We start from the raw sequence: 21467 nt of genomic DNA on the forward strand, positions 1-21467 counted from the left end.
AGTGTAATAACGGTCAACTTAAATTACATATTTAAACTTTGTGTCCATTGCAGTGAACTCATTCCCTGATCATCACTTTGAAAAAACAGAACCCCTAAATACGAAGCTTGTATACCTTTTCTTCCCTGTGTCTTCTCTCCTGTTCCTCGAGACGTTGTGCCTCGGCAAGTTCAGCATTGCGCAGTTCCTCAAAGGCACGCTGTTGTGCTCTTAAGCTGGCAAGTTCTTCTTCTTCCATTACCTCAAGTAAAGCCTGCTCAACTGTTTTGCCAATCAGCACCTCCAGCAGCGGTTTAACCTCCAGATCAAAGTCAAAAAGCTGCAAAAGGAAATGAGCAAAGATTACTGGTAACCATTTTGGTTATTTTATTTTAGCCTATATACTTTTGTTGTAGGACAAAGTTTGTCAACCATAGAGAATCATCGTTATATAATACCAGTACTTGTGGTATCTTGTAATATCTGAGGGTGTTTATTAAAACACATAGCACAGTATGTGTACACCACTGCACAAATACCGTGACCTTATGAGTAGGCGCTAAATGTGCGAAATGCCCCAAGGTGTGATTCTGTAAGTATGCTGCGCTTTTTGTATGAATAAACACCCACTGGTGTTGCAAGATACTACTAAAAACTTTTTGTATTATATAAAGTTGCTTAATTGGATCATACAAGGTTTGGGGACTGCTGGTATCTGCACACAGATTTGTGGCTGGGCTTCACTAGCAGCAGCAGAGGATTATTTTATGCATATACAAAATCATCTGCGGTCTTGCGATTGTCTAGAGACCAAAAGCTGTAGCACTATCATTAGTAGCATTGAAAAGTCTCTCTGCTGTGACTATTTCCATTGTTTACTAGGCCAGATTACTACATTTGTGCACAAAATGGTCTTGGTTTTGTTTATGGTTTGGGGTTCAGTTTGCTTGTATACTTTCTTGATCTTTTTGAAAAGTCCATATGACTCAGTATAAACAGGCAAGGAAAGTGGAATTTAGGCGGATGGTTCACCTATCCAATTATTCAGTTGGGTCTTTCGGGTTTTTATGCGTCTAGGAGACTCTTGCAGCCAAATCTGATTACAGATCTTGGCGTTGCTCAGCAGCCAGAAACTTTACTAAGGAGTCCCTCTTTCCCTAGTAAATTATCTGTTTTAAATTATAGTCACATTTTCTGTGCTTAATTTCACATGGAGCAGGGCTGCTGATAAGGGGGTACTACCAGCCCTTCTGTATGGGGCCCAAGCACACATGGGGGCCCATAAAGCAGGGGAATTAGATGTGGGCAGGACAGGGAGGGGGATTGGTTTGGGTGGAGGATAGCAATTACAGGAACGATGTGTGGCTCTCGGCAGCAGCGGAAAGCTGGTTTCTCATCCTCTCCCTCCTGCCAGCTTTCAGCTGCTGCAGGGGGAGACACACAGGGCATTGTTCCTGAAATTTCCCCTCCCCTTGCATCATTCCCCCTCCCGGTCCGGCCCACATCTGATTTACCCCTGCTTAGTGCTCCCCTAGCAGCACTGCTGGCTTCCCTCTCCTGCCTGCTGCTGCGGGTACACAGAGGGATGTTTAGGATGGAGGGCTGGGGAAGGGGCTGGTAAATATCATTTACTGGCCCCTTCCTTTAGTGAATAAACACACTGAGTGATCGTTCAGTTTATGAATGAATAGGAGCCTCTGGCTCTTGTTCAGTCATTTAGTGCAGCTGAGGTGGCAGAAGACGGAATTAAAGAATCTTTGTCCTCAATTCCTTTCTCTGTCTCAAATGTGAAATGTCAGGGGTCTTTTTAGACCCCCTGATATTTTACCCAAGCCCCCCAACAGAGTTGTAAAAAACAATTGTAAAAAATAATGCAAAAAATAACAAATTGTGAAATGTAATTAAAAAAAAAATAAGGGCTTATTTAAACGGCATATAAAGTGTGAATGTGCAGTGGTTTGTTTGTGCAGCTGGAGTCGCCTGTTACTCTATGAGGATGCAGCTGCAGGTCCTAATTTGATATGTGTGCATGTGTGGGTGAGTGGCCCCAAATACATACTGCAGGGGTTGACAAATTTGCTTGGAATCTAGGAGCCAGCTAAAAAAGTTAGGAGCCAGAAAACGCACCCCGTCCCGACGAGCTTGCGCGCAGAAGCGAACACATACGTGAGCAGCACCTGCATATGTAAACGGTGTTCAAACCACACATGCGAGGTATCGCCGCGATAGGTAGAGCGAGAGCAATAATTCTAGCCCTAGACCTCCTCTGTAACTCAAAACATGCAATCTGTAGATTTTTTTTAAACGTCGCCTATGGAGATTTTAAAGGGTAAAAGTTTGTCGGCATTCCACGAGCGGACGCAATTTTGAAGCGTGACATGTTGGGTATCAATTTAATCGGCGTAACATTATCTTTCATAATATAAAAAAAAATGGGGATAACTTTACTGTTGTCTTATTTTTTAATTAAAAAAAAGTGTAATTTTTTCCCAAAAAAGTGCACTTGTAAGACTGCTGCGCAAATACGGCGTGACAGAAAGTATTGCAACGATCGCCATTTTATTCTCTAGGGTGTTAGGATAAAAAATATATATAATGTTTGGGGGTTCTAATTAGAGGGAAGAAGATGGCAGTGAAAATAGTGAAAAATGACATTAGAATTGCTGTTTAACTTGTAATGCTTAAATTGTAATACCAACGGCCACCACCAGATGGCGCCAGCTCACATCTCGTGGTAATTTTTTTTTTTTTGTGCCCACCTTCCAAGCCAAGTCGCCAGGACACTATTTCTAGTCGCCATGGCGACCTGGCGCCCGGGATTTGTCAATCCCTGACATACTGTCAGTATTTGGAGGCCATACACCTACATCCACACGCCTGTCAAATTAGGACCTTGCACCTGTGTATGCACAGCTGCTGCGTCCTCATAGAGTAGCATAAGCTGCAGGAACACATCAGTAGCCCCATTTAAAACACTGATTCACACTATACAGGCCCACAGCATCTGTGAATGAGCCCCAATACCTTTACACACATAACTTTATTCATTAATTTAATACAGTTTTGATATTTTTGGGTGACTGTCAGCTAGGCTGTACCGAGCCCTGTGATTTTTAACAGCAGCCTTGGACTTGGAATGAAAAGTGAGAAAGGAAATAAGTCTGAGGATATCTTATCACTAAATCCTCTGAGAAAAAAATGTGAGTGATGAAACCCAGCAGCATCCAGGAAATGTACACTTAAGGTCAATTTTATATTTTATCACATTGCGAATTTCAGCACTATGAACCTAGACAAGTTTTTTTTTTTAGATAATTACTTCTCCTTCCAAAATCTGGGTGAAAACATCAACTCCTGTCTTTGCCGGAATAAACAGAGGTGTAGGTGGTCTGTCCAAAAAGGCATCTGTCTGGCATTCCATATCTTTCTCTTCGACATGGTCACTTAGTTCTTCCAGGTAAAGCTCTGTTTAGGATTGTAACAAAGATTACATGACAACATTGAAAGTAGCCAGCAAAAAGAGATAACCTTAAAGGGAATCTGTACTCAAAAAACTATGGTGGCTGCCATTTATGACTTTTCACATCGTTATTGTTACAGGTTGGTTATTAACAAAAGTATTGAGTTGACAGGACCAGCATGACAACTAGCATTTTCAGAAGCAGGGCAAGGATAGGCAGATCCCGTAAGAACGTGCACAAGAACGAAAATGTGTCGGGAGGGGCCTACCTGCTGACATCATTATCACTGCGTCCTCATGGCAGGAGCGGTGACTGGTTATGTGAGTTTTTTTGGCCTTGTTTTATGCTGCAGTTTTTGTACTGGATTTTCTGTCTAATAAACTACTACACTATATGATCATCATTTAGGCTCCCACAGGTGAGCTTTCTTTTGCATAGTGCCTAAGTTTTTGGGGACCACCATCCTACCATCATACCAGGTGAGATGTCACTTGGCTTTTAGAGTAATGACCTAAAGGCACATTATCATTTAATATCTGGTGAGTGTACAGATTGGTGGAGGATTACGTGTGTGACGAATTGTTCCCAAGCACATTGGGTGATGTTGATTTCATACTGGATGTTCATCTCATGCTGGATTTCTTTCACTTTCTGGTGAGTGGTTAGACATATCACGCACATTTTTTGTGTTGACCTTGGTCGCTGAGCATGCAGCCACAGTTCCTGGGTGGCTTACAACCCTCAGTACCAGACCTTCAACACACAAATGCTTTGTAAGTAACATGTAAGGTAGGGGGGTCTATATATTTATCTATTCCCTTGTTGTTATTGTTTTACTATGTTAGATCATTAAGGAATTCATATTTTTCATTATAGATATATACCAGGTGCTTGCTCCTGAAGAGTGGCTTAAAGCCACGAAACACGTTGAGCTACCAGATTCGTGTCTTATATTAATCATGTGTAGTCAAGATTATTTATGGAATATGTTTTTATAGGATTGTATATGAATTTCTTGCATTATGCAAATGTTACATTTACTATTTATTACAGGGACTAGAGAGGCTTTGGGTCATATAGGTATTGGCTTGCAATATAGTTATGTGTATATATATGAATTTTATTCATATAACATGTAAAACGGTTTTACATATATGTATATGAATCAATAAATATTATTTTGTTTACTAATTTACTTATTCACTTAAAGCGGAGTTCCACCCACAATTTCACTTTTTAAATATAAATACCCCTGTAATACACAAGCTTAATGTATTCTAGTAAAGTTAGTCTGTAAACTAAGGTCCGTTTTGTTAGGTTGTTACAGCATTTAGATAGTTTATAATCTAGAAATAGACAGTGGCCATCTTAAGTGTGGACATCATGAAGCCAGACTGTATGACTTCCTGGATTTCAGCTTTGTATATCTCGCATATGCTCAGTGCACAAGCAATGTAATAGGTTTCAGTCAGGTTTGCAAGGACTACTGGGAAACATGATGCCTATCCCAGAAACCCTTGCAAATAGCCTAGGCAAATAAGGAGGAGGAAGTAATGAAGGACTACAAAATAAAGGTATTTACAAGCAACAAATTAAATAAAAATTGTCCATTCTGAACACTATGAGATAAGAGCATGCAGCACAGACAAACATAAAAAAATGGGTGGAACTCCACTTTAATTGCAACCGCATGCTTTATATAAAGTCCTATTTTCATCACCCCTTTTTCATATCACGCACATTGTCGGAATTATTCTGGGTGACACTGAAGATTTTGTGAAATCAAATCACTGATCCATATATTGGGACTTTATCTATACTATAGGACTTGTACGAATGTACTTTTTTTCCTTGTTGTTTTAGGGCAATAACAACCCATAAATGTCTTTCAAAAATAGACGCACTAGCAAGAATCTTACATGAGGTTACATTTTTGTGGACATATTCCTCTCACCTGTCTGCACATCAATGTGCTTCCTGCCTTCTATTGGCTCCGGGGTCCTGGGCCGCAACAGATCTTTGGCACGTTTCTTTGCCAGTGCTCTTCTGCGTGCTTCTTGTGCTCTCTGAATCTCCACTGGATCTGGCTGAGCTGCCTAGAAGCCAATCACACAGTAATCAGTGTATTTCTTTTACATTATTGCACTTGTTTGTCACGTTTTATTCTAAGGAAAGATTCTGTAATACCCTGGTTGCTGCTTTGCATACTTTTGTCATAGGGGTTGATATATTCCCCAGTTTTAAAAAATTTTATGCAATAAAGATGATTTAAAAAAAAAGTGCTTTTATGTTCTTCTGTAGGACCATCCATCTTTTAAATCCTGTTTGTGTTTTTTCCACCAACGAATGGTTAATTTTACATTAGGAGATGGCGAATAGACATGGTTCTAGACCCAAAAAGCATATTGAAACTGTATCTGCCATAGCACTAACCTACATGAGTGTTTGATATGTACCGTATTTATCGGCGTATACCGCGCACTTTTTTCCCCTGAAAATAGGGGGAAAATCACAGGTGTGCGCTATACGCCGATAGTGTACCTTGGGCTCGGAGGGGAAGGAGCGCTACCGATTGCCGCCGAGCGCCGCCGGAATTCACGAGCCGTCTCACCTGTTTACTCGGCTCTAACGTCACACACACAGTCCCGCTTCCACCACCGGCATTGGACCAGTGTTACATCAATCACAGGGGCTGGTCCAATGCCGATGGCAGAGGCGGGACTGTGTATGTGACTGCCGCCGAATGAACAGGATGACCGGAGATGATGGCTCGGTGACTCCACGAGAGAAGGTGAGGCTGCAAATGGGCACATAGGCTGCATCTAGGCAAATAAACATAGGGGCACATAGACTGGAGCTGGGCACATAGGTTGCATTTAGGCTGGAGCTGGGCACATAGGCTGCATTTAGGCTGGAGCTGGGCACATAGGCTGCATTTAGGCTGGAGCTGGGCACATAGGCTGCATTTAGGCTGGAGCTGGGGCACATAGGCTGCATTTAGGAACAGATTAGGCTGCATTGAGGCTGCAGATGGACACTGACCACAATTTTTTTTCCCTGAAACTTCCCTCTGAAATTGGGGTGTGCGTTATACGCCGGCGCGCGTTATACGCCGATAAATATGGTATTTAATATGTACAGTATGTCAACCAATATAAGCCATTGGACCCGGGATTACTACAGGGAGGGTTTAAAAAAAAAATTGTTACCAATGATGTCAAAGCCCTGTAAACATACTATGAAGCACTGTGTTGCAATATGATAATAAGGAACACTCTCATAGGGTACTCTGTAGTAGGATTAGCATTGGAACTGATCAATTTGGTTCCTTAGCTTACTACTAGATGCAGCTGGGATTTCAAAGCTAGAGCTGCTAAGACTGGCAAACCATTTGACACCACCACAGGGATAAATAAACATAATCCCAGAGGCATTTTAAACCTGCAAACTAAATCCTAAATTAAATTTATATGCCTAGCTTACATTTTTTTACAGGAATGAATAAAAAATAGATGTATTTAAAAGCTCTTAAAAGGTTAGTAGAAGAAGCTTTGATGAATGACCAACACAAAATGAGCATGTGAAAACATAGGTTATTTTAGAGCAATCCGTTTGGAATACACATAGCATAGTGAGGTGTGTCCTGTCTTACATTGTATTTGGTGCATTTGTTGCACATTCTTTGGTGGTATTTTTGGAATGTGTTAGGAGAAAGTGGCCAGGTCAGTAAATAACACTAGGTAAACTTTCACACAACCTCTGTTTCCAAGGAGGTAAGTAGTATAGACTGCAGGGAACATGCTTTCAAAAGCTAGAACTGAACCCCTGGAATACACAGGACAATCAGCTTGGTATTGCTGTGAAGTTCTATGAAAACGTAATACCACATATAAGCCAGAAAAAGTTATAAAAAAGACAAGGAAAATGCTTTGCCTTCCTTACCAGGGGTAGTATCAGCTGTGCATATGTGTTACCACGCACCACTCTTCTATCATACATTATATTTCCATAATGATAACTCTCTTCAGACCTGGAAAGCAAATACAATATGTATGTGTATATGTTAAAGAGAACATTATGAAGATATTGTGAAAAGTTGGTCAAACACTTTACAAAGTGGTTATATATGCATATATGATTCTGTTAGTGTCTGAAAATCTACATTCTATACTTGGCCTTGGAGAAACAACTTTATTGAGCATACAGTGGAACGTCGGATTGCGAGTAACGCGGTTAACGAGTGTTTCGCAATAGGAGCACTGTATTTTTAAAAATCGTAACTCGGTTTGCGAGTGTTGTCTCGCAAAACGAGCACGATTCAGGCCAAAGCGGTGTGAAGTACCGCGTTTGGCCTGAGGTGGGGGGTGCCAGAGCCAAGCAGAGCCAAACATCGCTTCTCGCACCATTCGGAAATGCATAGTAAGGCCCGAGGACAGTACGGCTGACCTCGGCAAATCTCGAGAAGAAAGTCTTTCCGAGGTTTGCCGAGGTGTCCCCGGCCTTTTTGGCCATTTCCGAGGCTCTCAGGCGCCCCCCTGTCTCTGGCCACATGCGGTATTGCATTCCATTGAAGTTAATGCAGAACAAATTATTTTAGTTTCCATTGACTTCTATGGGGAAACTCGCTTTGATATGCGAGTACTTTGGATTACGAGCATTCTCCTGGAACGGATTATGCTCGTAATCCGAGGTTCCACTGTACGTGGCCGCAAAAATGTGCACTGCCTTGAAAAACTGTCATACAACGAAAGGGTTAATACTGCGTATTGGTCAGTAGACCCCCAATGGAATGGGTTCTGTATTTGCCAGTCGTTGCTAAGTATTTTATATTATGGTTTTCTCAGGAATCAGCTCTGTGCAGTCCCATTATCCTGGTACAAAATGTGTAATTTATTTTATAAATGTTGAATCACCTTTCTCATTATATTTTGTGTATCTATCACTGGGTATAATAAGGTTTGAAATGGCTGGCCTGAGGTTATGGCACTAGTCACAATGATTACAGACAGACATCTATGTGCCTTCCCATTGCTGTCACTTCAAAGCAAGGACATATTCTGCTTCTCCATAAAACCTCATCTCAACTTCAAAATTAGACCATATGACTTCCAATAAACTATCATACTTATTATGATTCTACACAATACCTTTGCTTCTTATTGTTAATTACTAAAGGGAATATTTAAAAAAATTCTTCATAAACCAGAACAACCAATCACCTATGATGTTGTTATATTCTGATTATTCTAAGCTAACTGCGACTGGTTGCAGGTATATTATACTACATTTTCACTATATCTATATATATATATATATATATATATATATATATCTATATATACATATATATATATATATATATATATATATATATATATATATATATATATATATATATATATATATATATATATATATATATATATATATACACACACATACATACACACACACACAGTATCTCACAAAAGTGAGTACACCCCTCACATTTTTGTAAATATTTTATTTTCTCTTTCCATGTGACAACACTGTAGAAATTACACTTTGCTACAATGTAAAGTAGTGAGTGTACAGCTTGTATAACACTGTAAATTTGCTGGCCCTTCAAAATAACTCAACACACAGACATTAATGTCTAAACCACTGGCAACAAAAGTGAGTACACCGCTAAGTGAAAATGTTTAAATTGGGCCCAAAGTGTCAATATTTTGTGTGGCCACTATTATTTTCCAGCACTGCCTTAACCCTCTTGGGCATGGAGGTCACCAGAGCTTCACAGGTTGCCACGGGTGTCCTCTTCCACTCCTCCATGACGACATCACAGAGCTGGTGGATGTTAGGGACCTTGCGCTCCTCCACCTTCTGTTTGAGGATGCCCCAAAGATTCTCAATAGGGTTTAGGTCTGGAGATATGCTTGGCCAGTCCATTACCTTTACCCTCAGCTTCTTTAGTCTTGGAGGTGTGTTTGTGGTCGTTATCATGTTGGAATACTGCCCTGTGGCCCAGTCTCCATATGCTTGGCTTTAGTACGTCACAGTACATGTTGGCATTCATGGTTCCCTCAATGAACTGAAGCTCCCCAGTGCCGGCAGCACTCATGCAGCTCCAGACCATTACACTCCCACCACCATGCTTGACTGTAGGCAAGACACACTTGCCTTTGCACTGCTCACCTGGTTGCCGTCACACATGCTTGGCACCATCTGAACCAAATACGTTTATCTTGGTCACATCAGACCACAGGACATGGTTCCAGGATTCCATGTCTTTAGTCTGCCTGTCTTCAGCAAACTATTTGCAGGCTTTCTTGTGCATCAGACCAATTTGATGCAGGGTGCGGCGTATGGTCTGAGCACTGACAGGCTGACTCCCCAACCCTTCTATCTCTACAGCAATGCTGGGAGCATTTATACATCTATTTCACAAAGACAACCTCTGAATAGGACGCTGAGCACGTGCACTCAACTTCTTTGATCGACCATGGCCAGTTTATTGCCATGAGGTGCCATGTTGAACTTCCAGTGACCAGTATGAGAGAGTGAGAGCGATAACACCAAATTTACCACGCCTGTTTCCCAATCACACCTGAGATCTTGTAACACTAACTAGTCACATAACACCGGGAAGGGAAAATGGCTAATTGGCCCCAATTTGGACATTTTCACTTAGGGGTGTACTCACTTTTGTTGCCAGCGGTTTAGACATTAATGGCTGTGTGTTATTTTGAGGGGACAGGAAATTTACACTGTTATACAAGCTGTACACTCACTACTTTACATTGTTGCAAAGTGTTATTTCTTCAGTGCTGTCAACATGAAAAGATAATAAAATATTTACAAAAATGTGAGGTGTATACTCACTTTTGTTAGATACTGTGTGTGTATATGTCTCACAGCGACTATTGGACACAGCAGTTACAGGATGGTGCTGTTGTGCACCCCAGGGGGCGAGCTAGTGCACATGTGCTAGGCAACATACCACTAAGTTGCCTACCCTGGCTGTCCCGTCTGTCTGCAGGAAATATACTGTGGGTGGGCGGCAAGTGCGTAAAGAAATACTATGTGAATTTGTTTGGTCATTTTAATTATTTTGATTATATTTTCCAGATTACGGTTTATAATATGTAACATTTGTAGTTAATGAATCATTCACTTACGTGGGTGGTTGTATTGTCCTGTATTTATGGCGGTTTTGAACCACCCTGGGTTGGCTGGAGAATGTATATGTTCCACTTCCCATTTCTTTATGAGATGGTAATAGAGATGCCATGGTTGTAAAGGACTTGAAGATCTTTGTAGTATGCTTGATATAACAAGATGCTATAAGAAAAAGAAGTTGGAGTTATGGTATGTACAAGACAGCACACGCAAATTACAGCTATCAGTCTTAGTATAAGCAGGCAAACTTTTCCCAAATGATTGATCCCTGTGTGTGGTTGTTGGAATGTTAGTACTATTAGGCCCCGTACAGACGAGCGGACAGTCCGATGAAAAAGTTTTCATCGGACATGTCCGCTCGGAGATTTCGGTCTGATGGCTGTACACACCATCAAACCGAAATCCGCATGGACAGATAGCGCGGTGACGTGGCGGTGACGTTGACGCCGCCACGTCACCAAACCAGGAAGTAAAATACTTCCACGCAAGCGTCGAATCCATTCGACGCATGCGGGAGATTTCTGTCCGCTGGTTAGGTGTACTAACCAGCGGACATGTCCGCCGGACAGCTTTCCAGCGGACATGTTTCTTAGCATGCTAAGAAACATTTGTCCGCTGGAAATCTGTCCGCTAGCCTGTACACACGATCGGATCTGTCGGCGGACCAGTTTCAGCGGATATGTCCGGTCGTGTGTACGAGGCCTTATATATCATCCTATTGTTATCATCAATACTGTCCTTTAAAAATATGAAACTCTAATGGTTCAGGAGAGGATGCAGCCTCATGTACTGGGAGTGACTGAATCCGGGGTTCCACATGGTAGTCCTAAGCCTGCTTCACATATGTGCGAATATGTGGGTTTCCCAACATCCAATTCGCATGACAGACAAGTGTGACTGAATCCAGGGTTCCACATGGTAGTCCTAAGGCTGGGTCCACATATGTGCGAATATGTGGGTTTCCCCACATCCAATTCGCTTGACAGGCGAGTGTGACTGGCTCTCAATAGAGCCGGTTCACACGGGTTCGGGGCGGCCACAAAGCGGATTGCAAAAGGGTCCAGTGTGTGTTTTGGTCCGGTTCAGGTGCAAATTCAGACCTGAATCACACCAGAACCAGTAAACAGACACACAATGGACCCAGGCACGAACCCTGTGGCCGCACATATGTGAACTCGGCCTGAAAGTAAGGACTGGTACACACCGGAATATGGTGTGGGGAAACCCGTGTTCAGTGCATGTTTCCTGAACCACGTTCAAACTGCACTGCAGTTGCGATCTGCAGTGGGGGTCAATGTTAAATAGGAGCTCTATGCACCCCCAAAAAGAAAAAAAAAGTTATCAGCTACAAATACTGTAGTTGCTGACTTTTAATCTAAGGACACTTAACTGTTCAAGGTTTCCAGCGATGTCCTTTCCCAAGCCGATTTTTCAATTAGCTTCGGGTGTGGGAGCCGGCCTTGCGGCTTCACAGATTGTTTTCTATTGAGCATGTGTGAGCCACGCTTCACCTTGTGAATTGTCCCATAGCCGTCTGGGACCTGTAATGTGTCCCAGAAGACTGTGGGGGAAAGAGGAAGGGCCGAACTTTCGGCTCCGATCGCTGCGGCATATCTGACGGAAAGTGGGAGCGGGTACCTGTCAAAACCAGGGCAAGACAGCGGTGTAGTGGTTAACACTTTCACCTAGCAGCAAAAGAGTTGCTGGTTTGACTCTCAATCACGACACTACCTGCATGTTCTCCCTGTGCATGTGTGGGTTTCCTCCCACACTCCAAAGACATGCTGGTAGGTTAATTGGATCCTGTCTACACTGGCCCTAGTATTTGTGTGTATGAATGTGACTTAGGGACCTTAGATTGAAAGTCTCTTGAGGGCAGGGACTGATGTGAATTTACAATATATATGTAAAGCGCTGTGTAAATTGATGCCGCTATAGAAGTACCTGAAATAAATAAAGAAAATCAGGTATCCACCCCAAAATGTGGCAGTGGAGGGGGGAAGGATGCAAACAAGATGAACTTCTCCTTTTGTAGTTGCCCCAAATGCAGGTTGCAAATGCAGTGTACCATGTGATTCGGTTGCAGTGTTTCCAAAGGCAGTGCATGTACTACCTTTGATACAGTGCAGTGTGATTTCAGCCCATTCAATCGACTTAGGTATAACCCGCATGCCAGATTTTTAGCATGCAGTTATTGCCAGCGGCTATAGCCACTAGCAGTAATCACTGTGTTCTCCCGGCACAGATGTCTCCCCAGTCAGTGTTAATGAGGAAATCAACCGATTTGGGTTACAGAAAAGAAAAGACAATCACATAATCTATGACCAGCTTTAGTCACTTACTGTCATATAAAAAGTTCTGACTTTACGTGTTGCATGTTTTATTCAGAAAGGACGGAAAGAAGAGATAGTCAGGCACCTAGCACATTCATAATTAAGTCAGCTAGGGCAAACCAGGCGTTTTTTCCCATTAAAGGGGTTCTTTTAATGTAAACCTGTCAGTACCATATTGGTACTGACAGGCTGGAGCACCACCATGCACACATCTAATGCCGCGTACACACCATCACTTTATGTGATGAAAAAAAACAACATTTTCTGTGAAGTAAAAAATGACGTTTTTGAAACTTCAATTTTCAAAGACGAAGTTGCCTACACACCATCGTTTTTCTCACAATGTTCTAGCAAAGTGAGGTTACGTTCTCACCACTTTTTCCATTGAAGCTTGCTTCATAAGTAGCTTCTAGGCATGCGCGGGTGAAAAAACGTTGTTTTAAACAACGTTTTTTACTACACACGGTCAATTTCTGTGAAGTAAAAGTTGACGTTTTGAAAAACGACACATAAAATTGAAGCATGCTTCAATTTTTTTTGGTCGTTTTTTAGAAGACATAAAACGACGTTTTCCCCCACACACAGTCAATTAAAGTGAAGTTTTTAAAAACGTCATTTTTTTTCATCACATAAAGTGATGGTGTGTACGCGGCATAAGAGCCGGTTCACACTACACTATAGATTAAGCCCACAAGTGCTTTTTTACCACTACTATTCCTTTATACTTTAGAAATTTACAAATGCAGCAATTTAGAAATGTGATGAAAGGTTTAGCGCTGGGAAATACTTTTAAATTAAGTATTTAGATAAATAGTGTATTTTTATACAAATTTATAGATCAGACTAAAATGAGGGACAAATGAGAAGGAAAGAGAAATAGAGGGACTTTGTTCCGAATGAGGGACAGTGCCTGGAAATCAGAGACCGTTGGGAGCTAAGCAATTGTTTGACTCCCCTACATAGTGCTAGTACACCTCTGTAACATCACTGTGTGATTGTCCTAAAGCTAGCTCTGTCTTCAACACCACGTGAGAGCTCAGCTATGTCAGCCATCTTTACAAGTTCTGTATTGAATTAGAAGCTTTTATTGTCATTACACAAAAAGGTAAAGCAAATTTCATTTAGGCCACGCATACACTGAGAATAATTGGATTTTTTCTTCATACTTACCTGTAAAATCCATTTCTTTGAGTACATCACGGGACGAAGAGAAGCCATATACATTACTACCTGGGTTATGTGCCACCTATTGGTGAATGGACACTGGTGGAATAACCAAAAACAGGAAGTGATCTCCTATATAACCCCTCACATACAGGAAGTAGCTGCCATAACCCCGGTATCCTCTTCTTCAGCGGGCGGTCCGCTTTCAGATAAAAGTGGTCTCCGTGGCGGATTCGTCACAAGATCAATTTTATCGGGTATGGGAGAGGACCCCCCTCCTCCCGCCACGCTCCGGTCATCTCCGCCGGTATCGGTGGAGACGATCAGATCCACTCTCTTTGGAACCTGGATGCTTAGTGAGGGGAAGATGGCCCCCACTCGGCTCAATAGCATTGGAGGGCGGAAGCGACGTCAAATGTCACTTTTGCCCAAAGCTCTTAAAAGGGATTTTTAAATGTTTTTGGTTCAAAAGGACATTTTTTGTTTTATTGTATTTTAGTGTGACTATGAGATTTGAGGTCTTTTTGACCCAAGATGTCATATTTAGGAGGTCCTGTCATGCTTTTTTTTTCTATTACAAGGGCTGTTTACATTAATAAAAGTGACGCCAATTTTTTTTTTTAAAAGGACAGTGTAAAAAAAAAAAAAGGAAAACAAATAATAAAAAATAAAATGAAAGCGCAATTTCTAGCAAAAAAAAAACGATTTTAACTTGTAAACACAGAGTCTGAAAAATAGACTTGGTCCTTAAGTGGTTAAGCCGCATCAATCGTTTTTAAGCTGTAGTATTTGGAAGTTGAAAATAGAAGAGGGCAGAGAAACGCTGATTAATGTTAACGCGGCTAAACGCACATTAACGGCAAAGCAAAATGCTTCTAAAAGCGCGTTTTTACAGCCCCTTTTTCCTGGCATTGGTAAGGATTTGTAGCTCATGTTTTAAAATGCCCTGTGTGCATGAGGCCTTAGAAGCATTTTGCATTGGCGTTCGGGCCAGTTCACACCACATGCAGTCCAGTGCGTTTTTTTCTGCATCAAAAACGCATGGATAGTAAGTTATGTGGTTTTCAATAACATCGTTCACACCAGTGCGGTCAGTTCCAGTGCGTTCCATTTACAGAAAAAAATTAAACATGCTGCATTTTTTGTACTGGAACTTGGTAAAACCCACAAAAACACCGGAACGCACCTAAACACACCAAAAGAACTGAAACTCACATGTCTTTATTTAAAGTGGAGGTTCACCCTAAAAAAAATTCTAACAATACATTGAGAAGACTGATTTCACTGCGGGTATGCTGGGGTTTTTTTTTTTTTTCGTACATACCTCGTTATCGCCATTTCATCCCTCGGCTTCCGGGTATGATTCTTGCTGGACTGGGAGTTCCTAGTTGATTGGTGTTCCTCCGACCGGCGCATACTGCGCGTCACGACTTTCCGACAGAAGCCGAACGTCATTGCGCAGGTGCCATATAGAGTCGGCTCTATACGGCGCCTGCGCAGCGACGTTCGGCTTCTTTCGGAAAGTCGTGACGCGCAGTATGCGCCGGTCGGAGGAACGTCAATCAACTAGGATCGCCAAGACCCGCAAGAATCATACCCGGAAGCCGAGGGATGAAACGGCGATAACGAGGTATGTACGAAAAAAAAAAAAAAAACCCAGCATACCCGCAGTGTAATCAGTCTTCTCAATGTATTGTTAGAATTTTTTTTTAGGGTGAACCTCCACTTTAAGGTGAAGTAAAAAGGGGGGGAAATGAACTGGAATGCATCAAAAACACGCATGCACAAAAGCATCCGGAACACATCTGGACTGCATTTCTATGGTGTTAACTGGCTCTTAAAGGGGTTGTAAACCCATTAAGGTGAAATTAAGGTGAAAAACCACAAGGGTTTACAACCCCTTTAATGCATTATATGCACCAAGTGAAAAACCTTTTGTAGTGCAGTAGCTCCCCAGAGCCCCCCTTTTACTTACCTGAACCCGATTGTTCCAGCAACAGGGACAAGCAGAGCAGCTCTAGCCAGTGTCTCGGGTCCTCATTGGATGGATTGATAGGAGCATGAACATTGGCTCCCGCTGCTGTCAATCAAATTCAGTGACACTGGAGCCGGGGGACGTGGCCGAGCCCTGCGGTCTGTGTCAATCGACGCAGCAGCAGGACTCGGGTGCGCGCCCGCACGAGTGCCTCCAGAGAATGCAGCTCTCCAAGGGGGCACTCGAGGAGAGGAGGAGCCAGGAGCACTGCTGGGGGACCCCAGAAGAGGAGGATCGGGGCCCCTCTGTGAAAAACCCTTGCACAGAGGAGACGTGTTTTTTTTATATATATATATATATAAAACAACGAACCTTTACAACCCCTTTAAATATATCCAGCCTTAGAAGTCTAATTCATCCAATAGATAATTAGATCTATTTAAAAAGAAAAGGGGAGGGGGGGAGTATGATTAGAAAAAAAAAAATCTTAGAAAACAGTTGTCAACATGTGAGTACAGAAACAGAAGTATGATGGTGAAAAACAAAGTAGTGGAGCACATGATCTCCATCATAAGGAAAACACTCATGTATTCAGTGCAGGGAAGAAGAAGCAGAAAGTCAAATACTGTTAGTAAGCATACAATATCACCTCTAATAGCAGAGCTACATGGGGCAGACTTCCCAGAGATCTCACCGGCCCTCTTCAGTGATCAGATGTGCTCTGACAATTCCTGACTGTGTACTATAGTGACCTGTAACCAGGCAACACAGCTCTTCCTTAGCAACACCTTTTCTGCACATGCTCAGTCCTCACTGGAGATTTTTTTCTTCCTCAAAGCTTTATGTAGACACAACACAAACACAGTGAGTTCAAAAGCAGTCTCAAATTTCTATACAACGAATCTCTAGTCTATAACTTGTGGTGCCTTCTTTCACTAAATTCCACTTACTTTTTATGACTTATATGCTATTAAATGTCTGAAAATGTGCATAGATCACAAACGTGTGAGGGGAGATATGGATTAATAAAGCGATCCTAAACCCAAATAATACAGTAATATATTGCAACCCTTAAATGTGATGGCTGTATTTGTTTGTTATGCCGCGTACACACCATCACTTTATGTGATGAAAAAAAAAACGACGTTTTTAAAAACGTCACTTTAAATGACCGTGTGTGGGGGAAAACGTTGTTTTATGTCTTGTGAAAAACGACAAAAAAAAATTGCTTCAATTTTATGTGTCGTTTTTCAAAACGTCGTTTTTTGTGTCACAGAAATTGACCGTGTGTAGCAAAAAACGACGTTTAAAACAACGTTTTTAAACGCGTGCATGCCCAGAAGCTAGTTATGAAGCGAGCTTCAATGGAAAAAAGTGGTGAACGTAACCTCGCTTTGCTAGAGCATTGTGAAAAAACGATGGTGTGTAGGCAACGTCGTTTTTGAAAATTAAAGTTTCAAAAACGTTGTTTTTTTACTTCACAGAAAATGACGTTTTTTTCATCACATAAAGTGATGGTGTGTACGCGGCATTAGTCTTTTTTGCTTTATTTTAACCTGGTGATCCGGCTTATAACACAAATGATCATAAAAATAAAATAAATTAATAATAATAAAAAATAAAAAAAATTCCCCCACCCCTCCGTGTTCACGTGCAAAAGTGAATGCATGTACAGTATTAGTCCCACACACACCCAAACAGCGATCATTCCACACATGTGAGGTATCCCCACAAATGTCAGATCATGAACAGTAATTCTAGCACTAGGCCTGCTCTGAAATTCTAAAGTGGTAACCTGTAAAGGCATTTAAAGCATCGTCTATGGATAGTAAAATTGATGTTGTTTGTCGCCGTTGCGGCATCATCTTTTATATTTTACCAAAAAATTGGGTTATGTATTGTGTTCCATTGCATGCAATTTAAAGTGTATTTTTTTTAAAAAAAGTTTGTTTAAAAAAACCACTGCACAAATACTGTGTGACATAAACAAATATATAATGTTTGGGGCAGGGGTCAAGTCCTGGGGAAAAAAGTGTGGGAACTCCCACCCAAGATCCACTCCCCCACCAAAAAAAAAAAAATGATACGCTCATATGCATAATTACTAAACCGCATGTTTTTTTTTTTTTTTTTCCGATCCACTGTACCTTAGTAATCCTTTATGTTACTGGCCGCTTCCTGTATATGGATTTATCAGGTAGTGTGCGGGTATTCCGTCACTTCCTCGATGCCGCAATGTCTCCTGGGAGCTTTTGTTATTGTTCCCAGGAGACATTGCGGCATCGAGGAAGTGACGGAATACCCGCACACTACCCGATGAATCCATATACAGGAAGCGGCCAGTAACATAAAGGATTACTAAGGTTTGCCTGCCCCTGACAATGACTCGAGCTGGGCATCGCCACTTAGTGAAGAATTGGCTCGGACGGCTCGGTTGCTCTCGGCTGCTCTAGTCCTGCAAAGGGAACTGCGTTCCTGATGTGAAAAAAGTGCAGGAACTCCGTTCCAACGCGTTCCCGCAGGACTTGAGCCCTGGTTTGGGGATTGTAAGTATTTTTTAGCAAAAAATACTGATTGTTACATGTAATCAAAAAGTGTCAGAAAAGGCCTGGAGCTAGGGTTGCCACCTGTAGAGGATTTACCCTGACAGTTCCGGTTTTGAATCATAAGTCCAGGTTTCAGGCAGACTGTAACCCAGAAACATTATTGAATTCAGACCAGGCTGTGGCTCCCCAAGTAACTAAGATAGTCCGAGAACTGCAGTGGCCATTTGGTGGCAGGTTTGGCATCACCGGAGGGCAGGGTGATGATGTCAGGAAGAGTAATCCGGCCACACCCACCCACCATTCATTGCAGCACGCTATGCGCACTGCATTACTACTCTCCTTGGGGCATACAAAGGTGTCCCAGGCCGCTAAAGTGTTCAGGTTTGGCTTAAAGAAGAGGCGGCAACACTACCTGGAGCCTAAAGTGGTTAAGGTAGGCCATAAATGGTGCAAATTTGCATGATTACCCTATCAGCACAGACAGCTCTGACAGGGGTATCCCTCCTGCCAAGCTATTGTCTGCTCCTGACGTAGGGGCGGGCGAAGCCTCCCCCCCCCCAATAGACAACAGTGATTACCACTAGTGACTATAGCAGCCGCTTGCGATAATCGGAAGCAAATCGGGTATGCTGGTTGTACCCAAGTTGATCGATCAACTTGGTACATTCAGTCTGCCCATTAATGGTTCGAATCTTGTATTGCCAGCTTAACTCTCTACATTGGCCTCCACTGTCTTCACCCACTAACTCACTCACTGCCCAGAAGATTGCTGATCACTTCAAAAATAAGAATTTAGCAATCTATGATGGGATCTCCACTGTGCAGGTATCTCCCCCACCTAACATGCCACGTCCACCTCCACATTCAATACTTTTTTCTTTTACCATGGAGCAATAATGGTGAACCTTGGCCAGATGTTTTGGAACTACATTTCCCCATGATGCTTAACTACACTGCAGCGTGCATGAGCATCATGAGAAATGTAGTTCCAAAAAATCTGGGGTGCCAAGGTTTGCCATCACTGCCATAGAGGTTGCTAAACTTCTTTCTAACGTACCCACCTAGACGCCTGGATCCTGTTCCCTCACAACTACTATGGTAATTTTCTTGCTTTATCCTACACTCTCCAACTCACACCTTCAATCTCTCCCTCTATACTGCCATCTTCCTTAACCCTCTATAACATGCACTGGTCACCCCTACATAAAAAAAAAACACTGGAACCCCACCTGCCTTCACAACCTAAGACCAATCTGTATGCTCCCACTTATTACCTTTAATCTCATAGAATTAATTAAGGTGGGCACAATGTGGGCCCACCATCATGGCCTTGCGGCTGGAGCTCTAGTTTAAATTGTACCCCCAGTCCAATGCAGGCTGATTGGTACAGGTGTGGAGGCTATTGCCCATTTAATTGTAGGCTAGCTTGCCTGTACAAGTATCTTATTGGTTATCCCCCCATCACATGCCATTCTGGAAGTTTCCCTGGCCTGGAGGTAGGTTATGCAAGCAGCCTTTTTCGTGGAAGGGAGTTTAAGAAGACATGTGGCCACTCATTAAAATTAGAAGAAAATAATTATAACCTTAACCACTTGCCGCCCGCCAATGACATATTGACGGCGGCAAAGTGGTTGTAGAATCCTGACTGGACGTCATATGACGTCCTCAGGATTCTGAGCCGCTGCGCGCCCCCGGGGGTGCGCATCGCGGCGATCGTTGTTGCAGGGTGTCAGTCTGACACCCCGCAACACCGATCTTGGTAAAGAGTCTCTCACGAAGGCTCTTTACCACGTGATCAGCCGTGTCCAACCACGGCTGATCACGATGTAAACAGGAAGAGCCGTTGATGGCTTTTCCTCACTCGCGCCTGACAGATGCGAGTAGAGGAGAGCCGATCGGGGCGGCTCTCCTGACAGGGGGGGTTCGCGCTGATTGTTTATCAGCGCAGCCCCCCCTCGGATCGCCACACTGGACCACCAGGGAAGCCCACCCTGGACCACCAGGCAAGGGCATACTAAAAAAACAGTCTGGGAAAAAAAAAAAGCATTAAAAAATAAAAAAAGATGCCAATCAGTGCCACCCCACAGTGTCCATCAGTGCCACCCCACAGTGTCCATCAGTGCCACCCCACAGTGCCCATCCATGCCCAGTGCCCACCTATCAGTGCCCATCTGTGCCAACCATAAGTATCCATCAGTGCCACCCATAAGTGCCACCCATGAGTGCCCATCTGTGCCGCCTATGAGTGCCCAGTGCCGCCCATGAGTGCCCATCAGTGCCGCCCATGAGTGCCCATCAGTGCCGCCTATGTGTGCCCATCAGTGCCGCCTATGTGTGCCCATCAGTGCCACATACCAGCGCCGCCAATCAGTGCCACCTTATCTGTGCCGTCAGTACTACCTCATTGATGTCCATCAGTGCCATCTCATCAGTGCCGTCATATCAGTGCCCGTAATTGAAAGAGAAAACTTACTTATTTACAAAAAAATTAACAGAAAAAAATAAAAAAACATATTTTTTTTTCAAAATTTTCAGTCTTTTTTTAGTTGTTGCGCAAAAAAAAAAATTACAGAGGTGATCAAATACCACCAAAAGAAAGCTCTATTTGTGGGGAAAAAAGGATGCCAATTTTGTTTGGGTACAGTGTAGCATGACCGCGCAATTGCCATTCAAAGTGCGACAGTGCTGAAAGCTGAAAATGGGCTTGGGCGGGAAGGTGCATAAGTGCCCTGTATGGAAGTGGTTAAACTATGTAGAGGGTTCTTTACTGTAAGAGCGGCAAGGATGTGGAATTCCCTTCCACAGGCGGTGGTTTCAGCGGGGGGGGAGCATCGATAGTTTAAAAAAACTA

The 21467-nt window shown here is 42.7% G+C and overlaps 1 protein-coding gene across 4 annotated transcripts in view; it reads right to left on the reverse strand.

Moving 5' to 3' along the window:
* The window catches only part of RSPH3 (radial spoke head 3), a 52471-nt gene that overhangs the window by 18222 nt on the left and 12782 nt on the right, over positions 1-21467 (reverse strand). For 3 of the 4 annotated variants that reach the window (XM_040350559.1, XM_040350560.1, XM_040350562.1), the window contains exons 2-6: positions 10598-10760; positions 7383-7470; positions 5395-5536; positions 3299-3444; positions 116-319 (exon numbers count right to left, since the gene is read on the reverse strand). In XM_040350559.1, the coding sequence (XP_040206493.1) occupies positions 116-319; positions 3299-3444; positions 5395-5536; positions 7383-7470; positions 10598-10760 (743 nt within the window). Of the gene's footprint in view, positions 1-115; positions 320-3298; positions 3445-5394; positions 5537-7382; positions 7471-10597; positions 10761-16719; positions 16902-21467 lie in introns of those variants that run through there. The other variant, XM_040350561.1, reaches the window with a different exon arrangement.

The sequence above is a fragment of the Rana temporaria genome, chromosome 4 (genome assembly GCF_905171775.1).
Source record: "Rana temporaria chromosome 4, aRanTem1.1, whole genome shotgun sequence".
Lineage (NCBI taxonomy): Eukaryota > Metazoa > Chordata > Amphibia > Anura > Ranidae > Rana > Rana temporaria.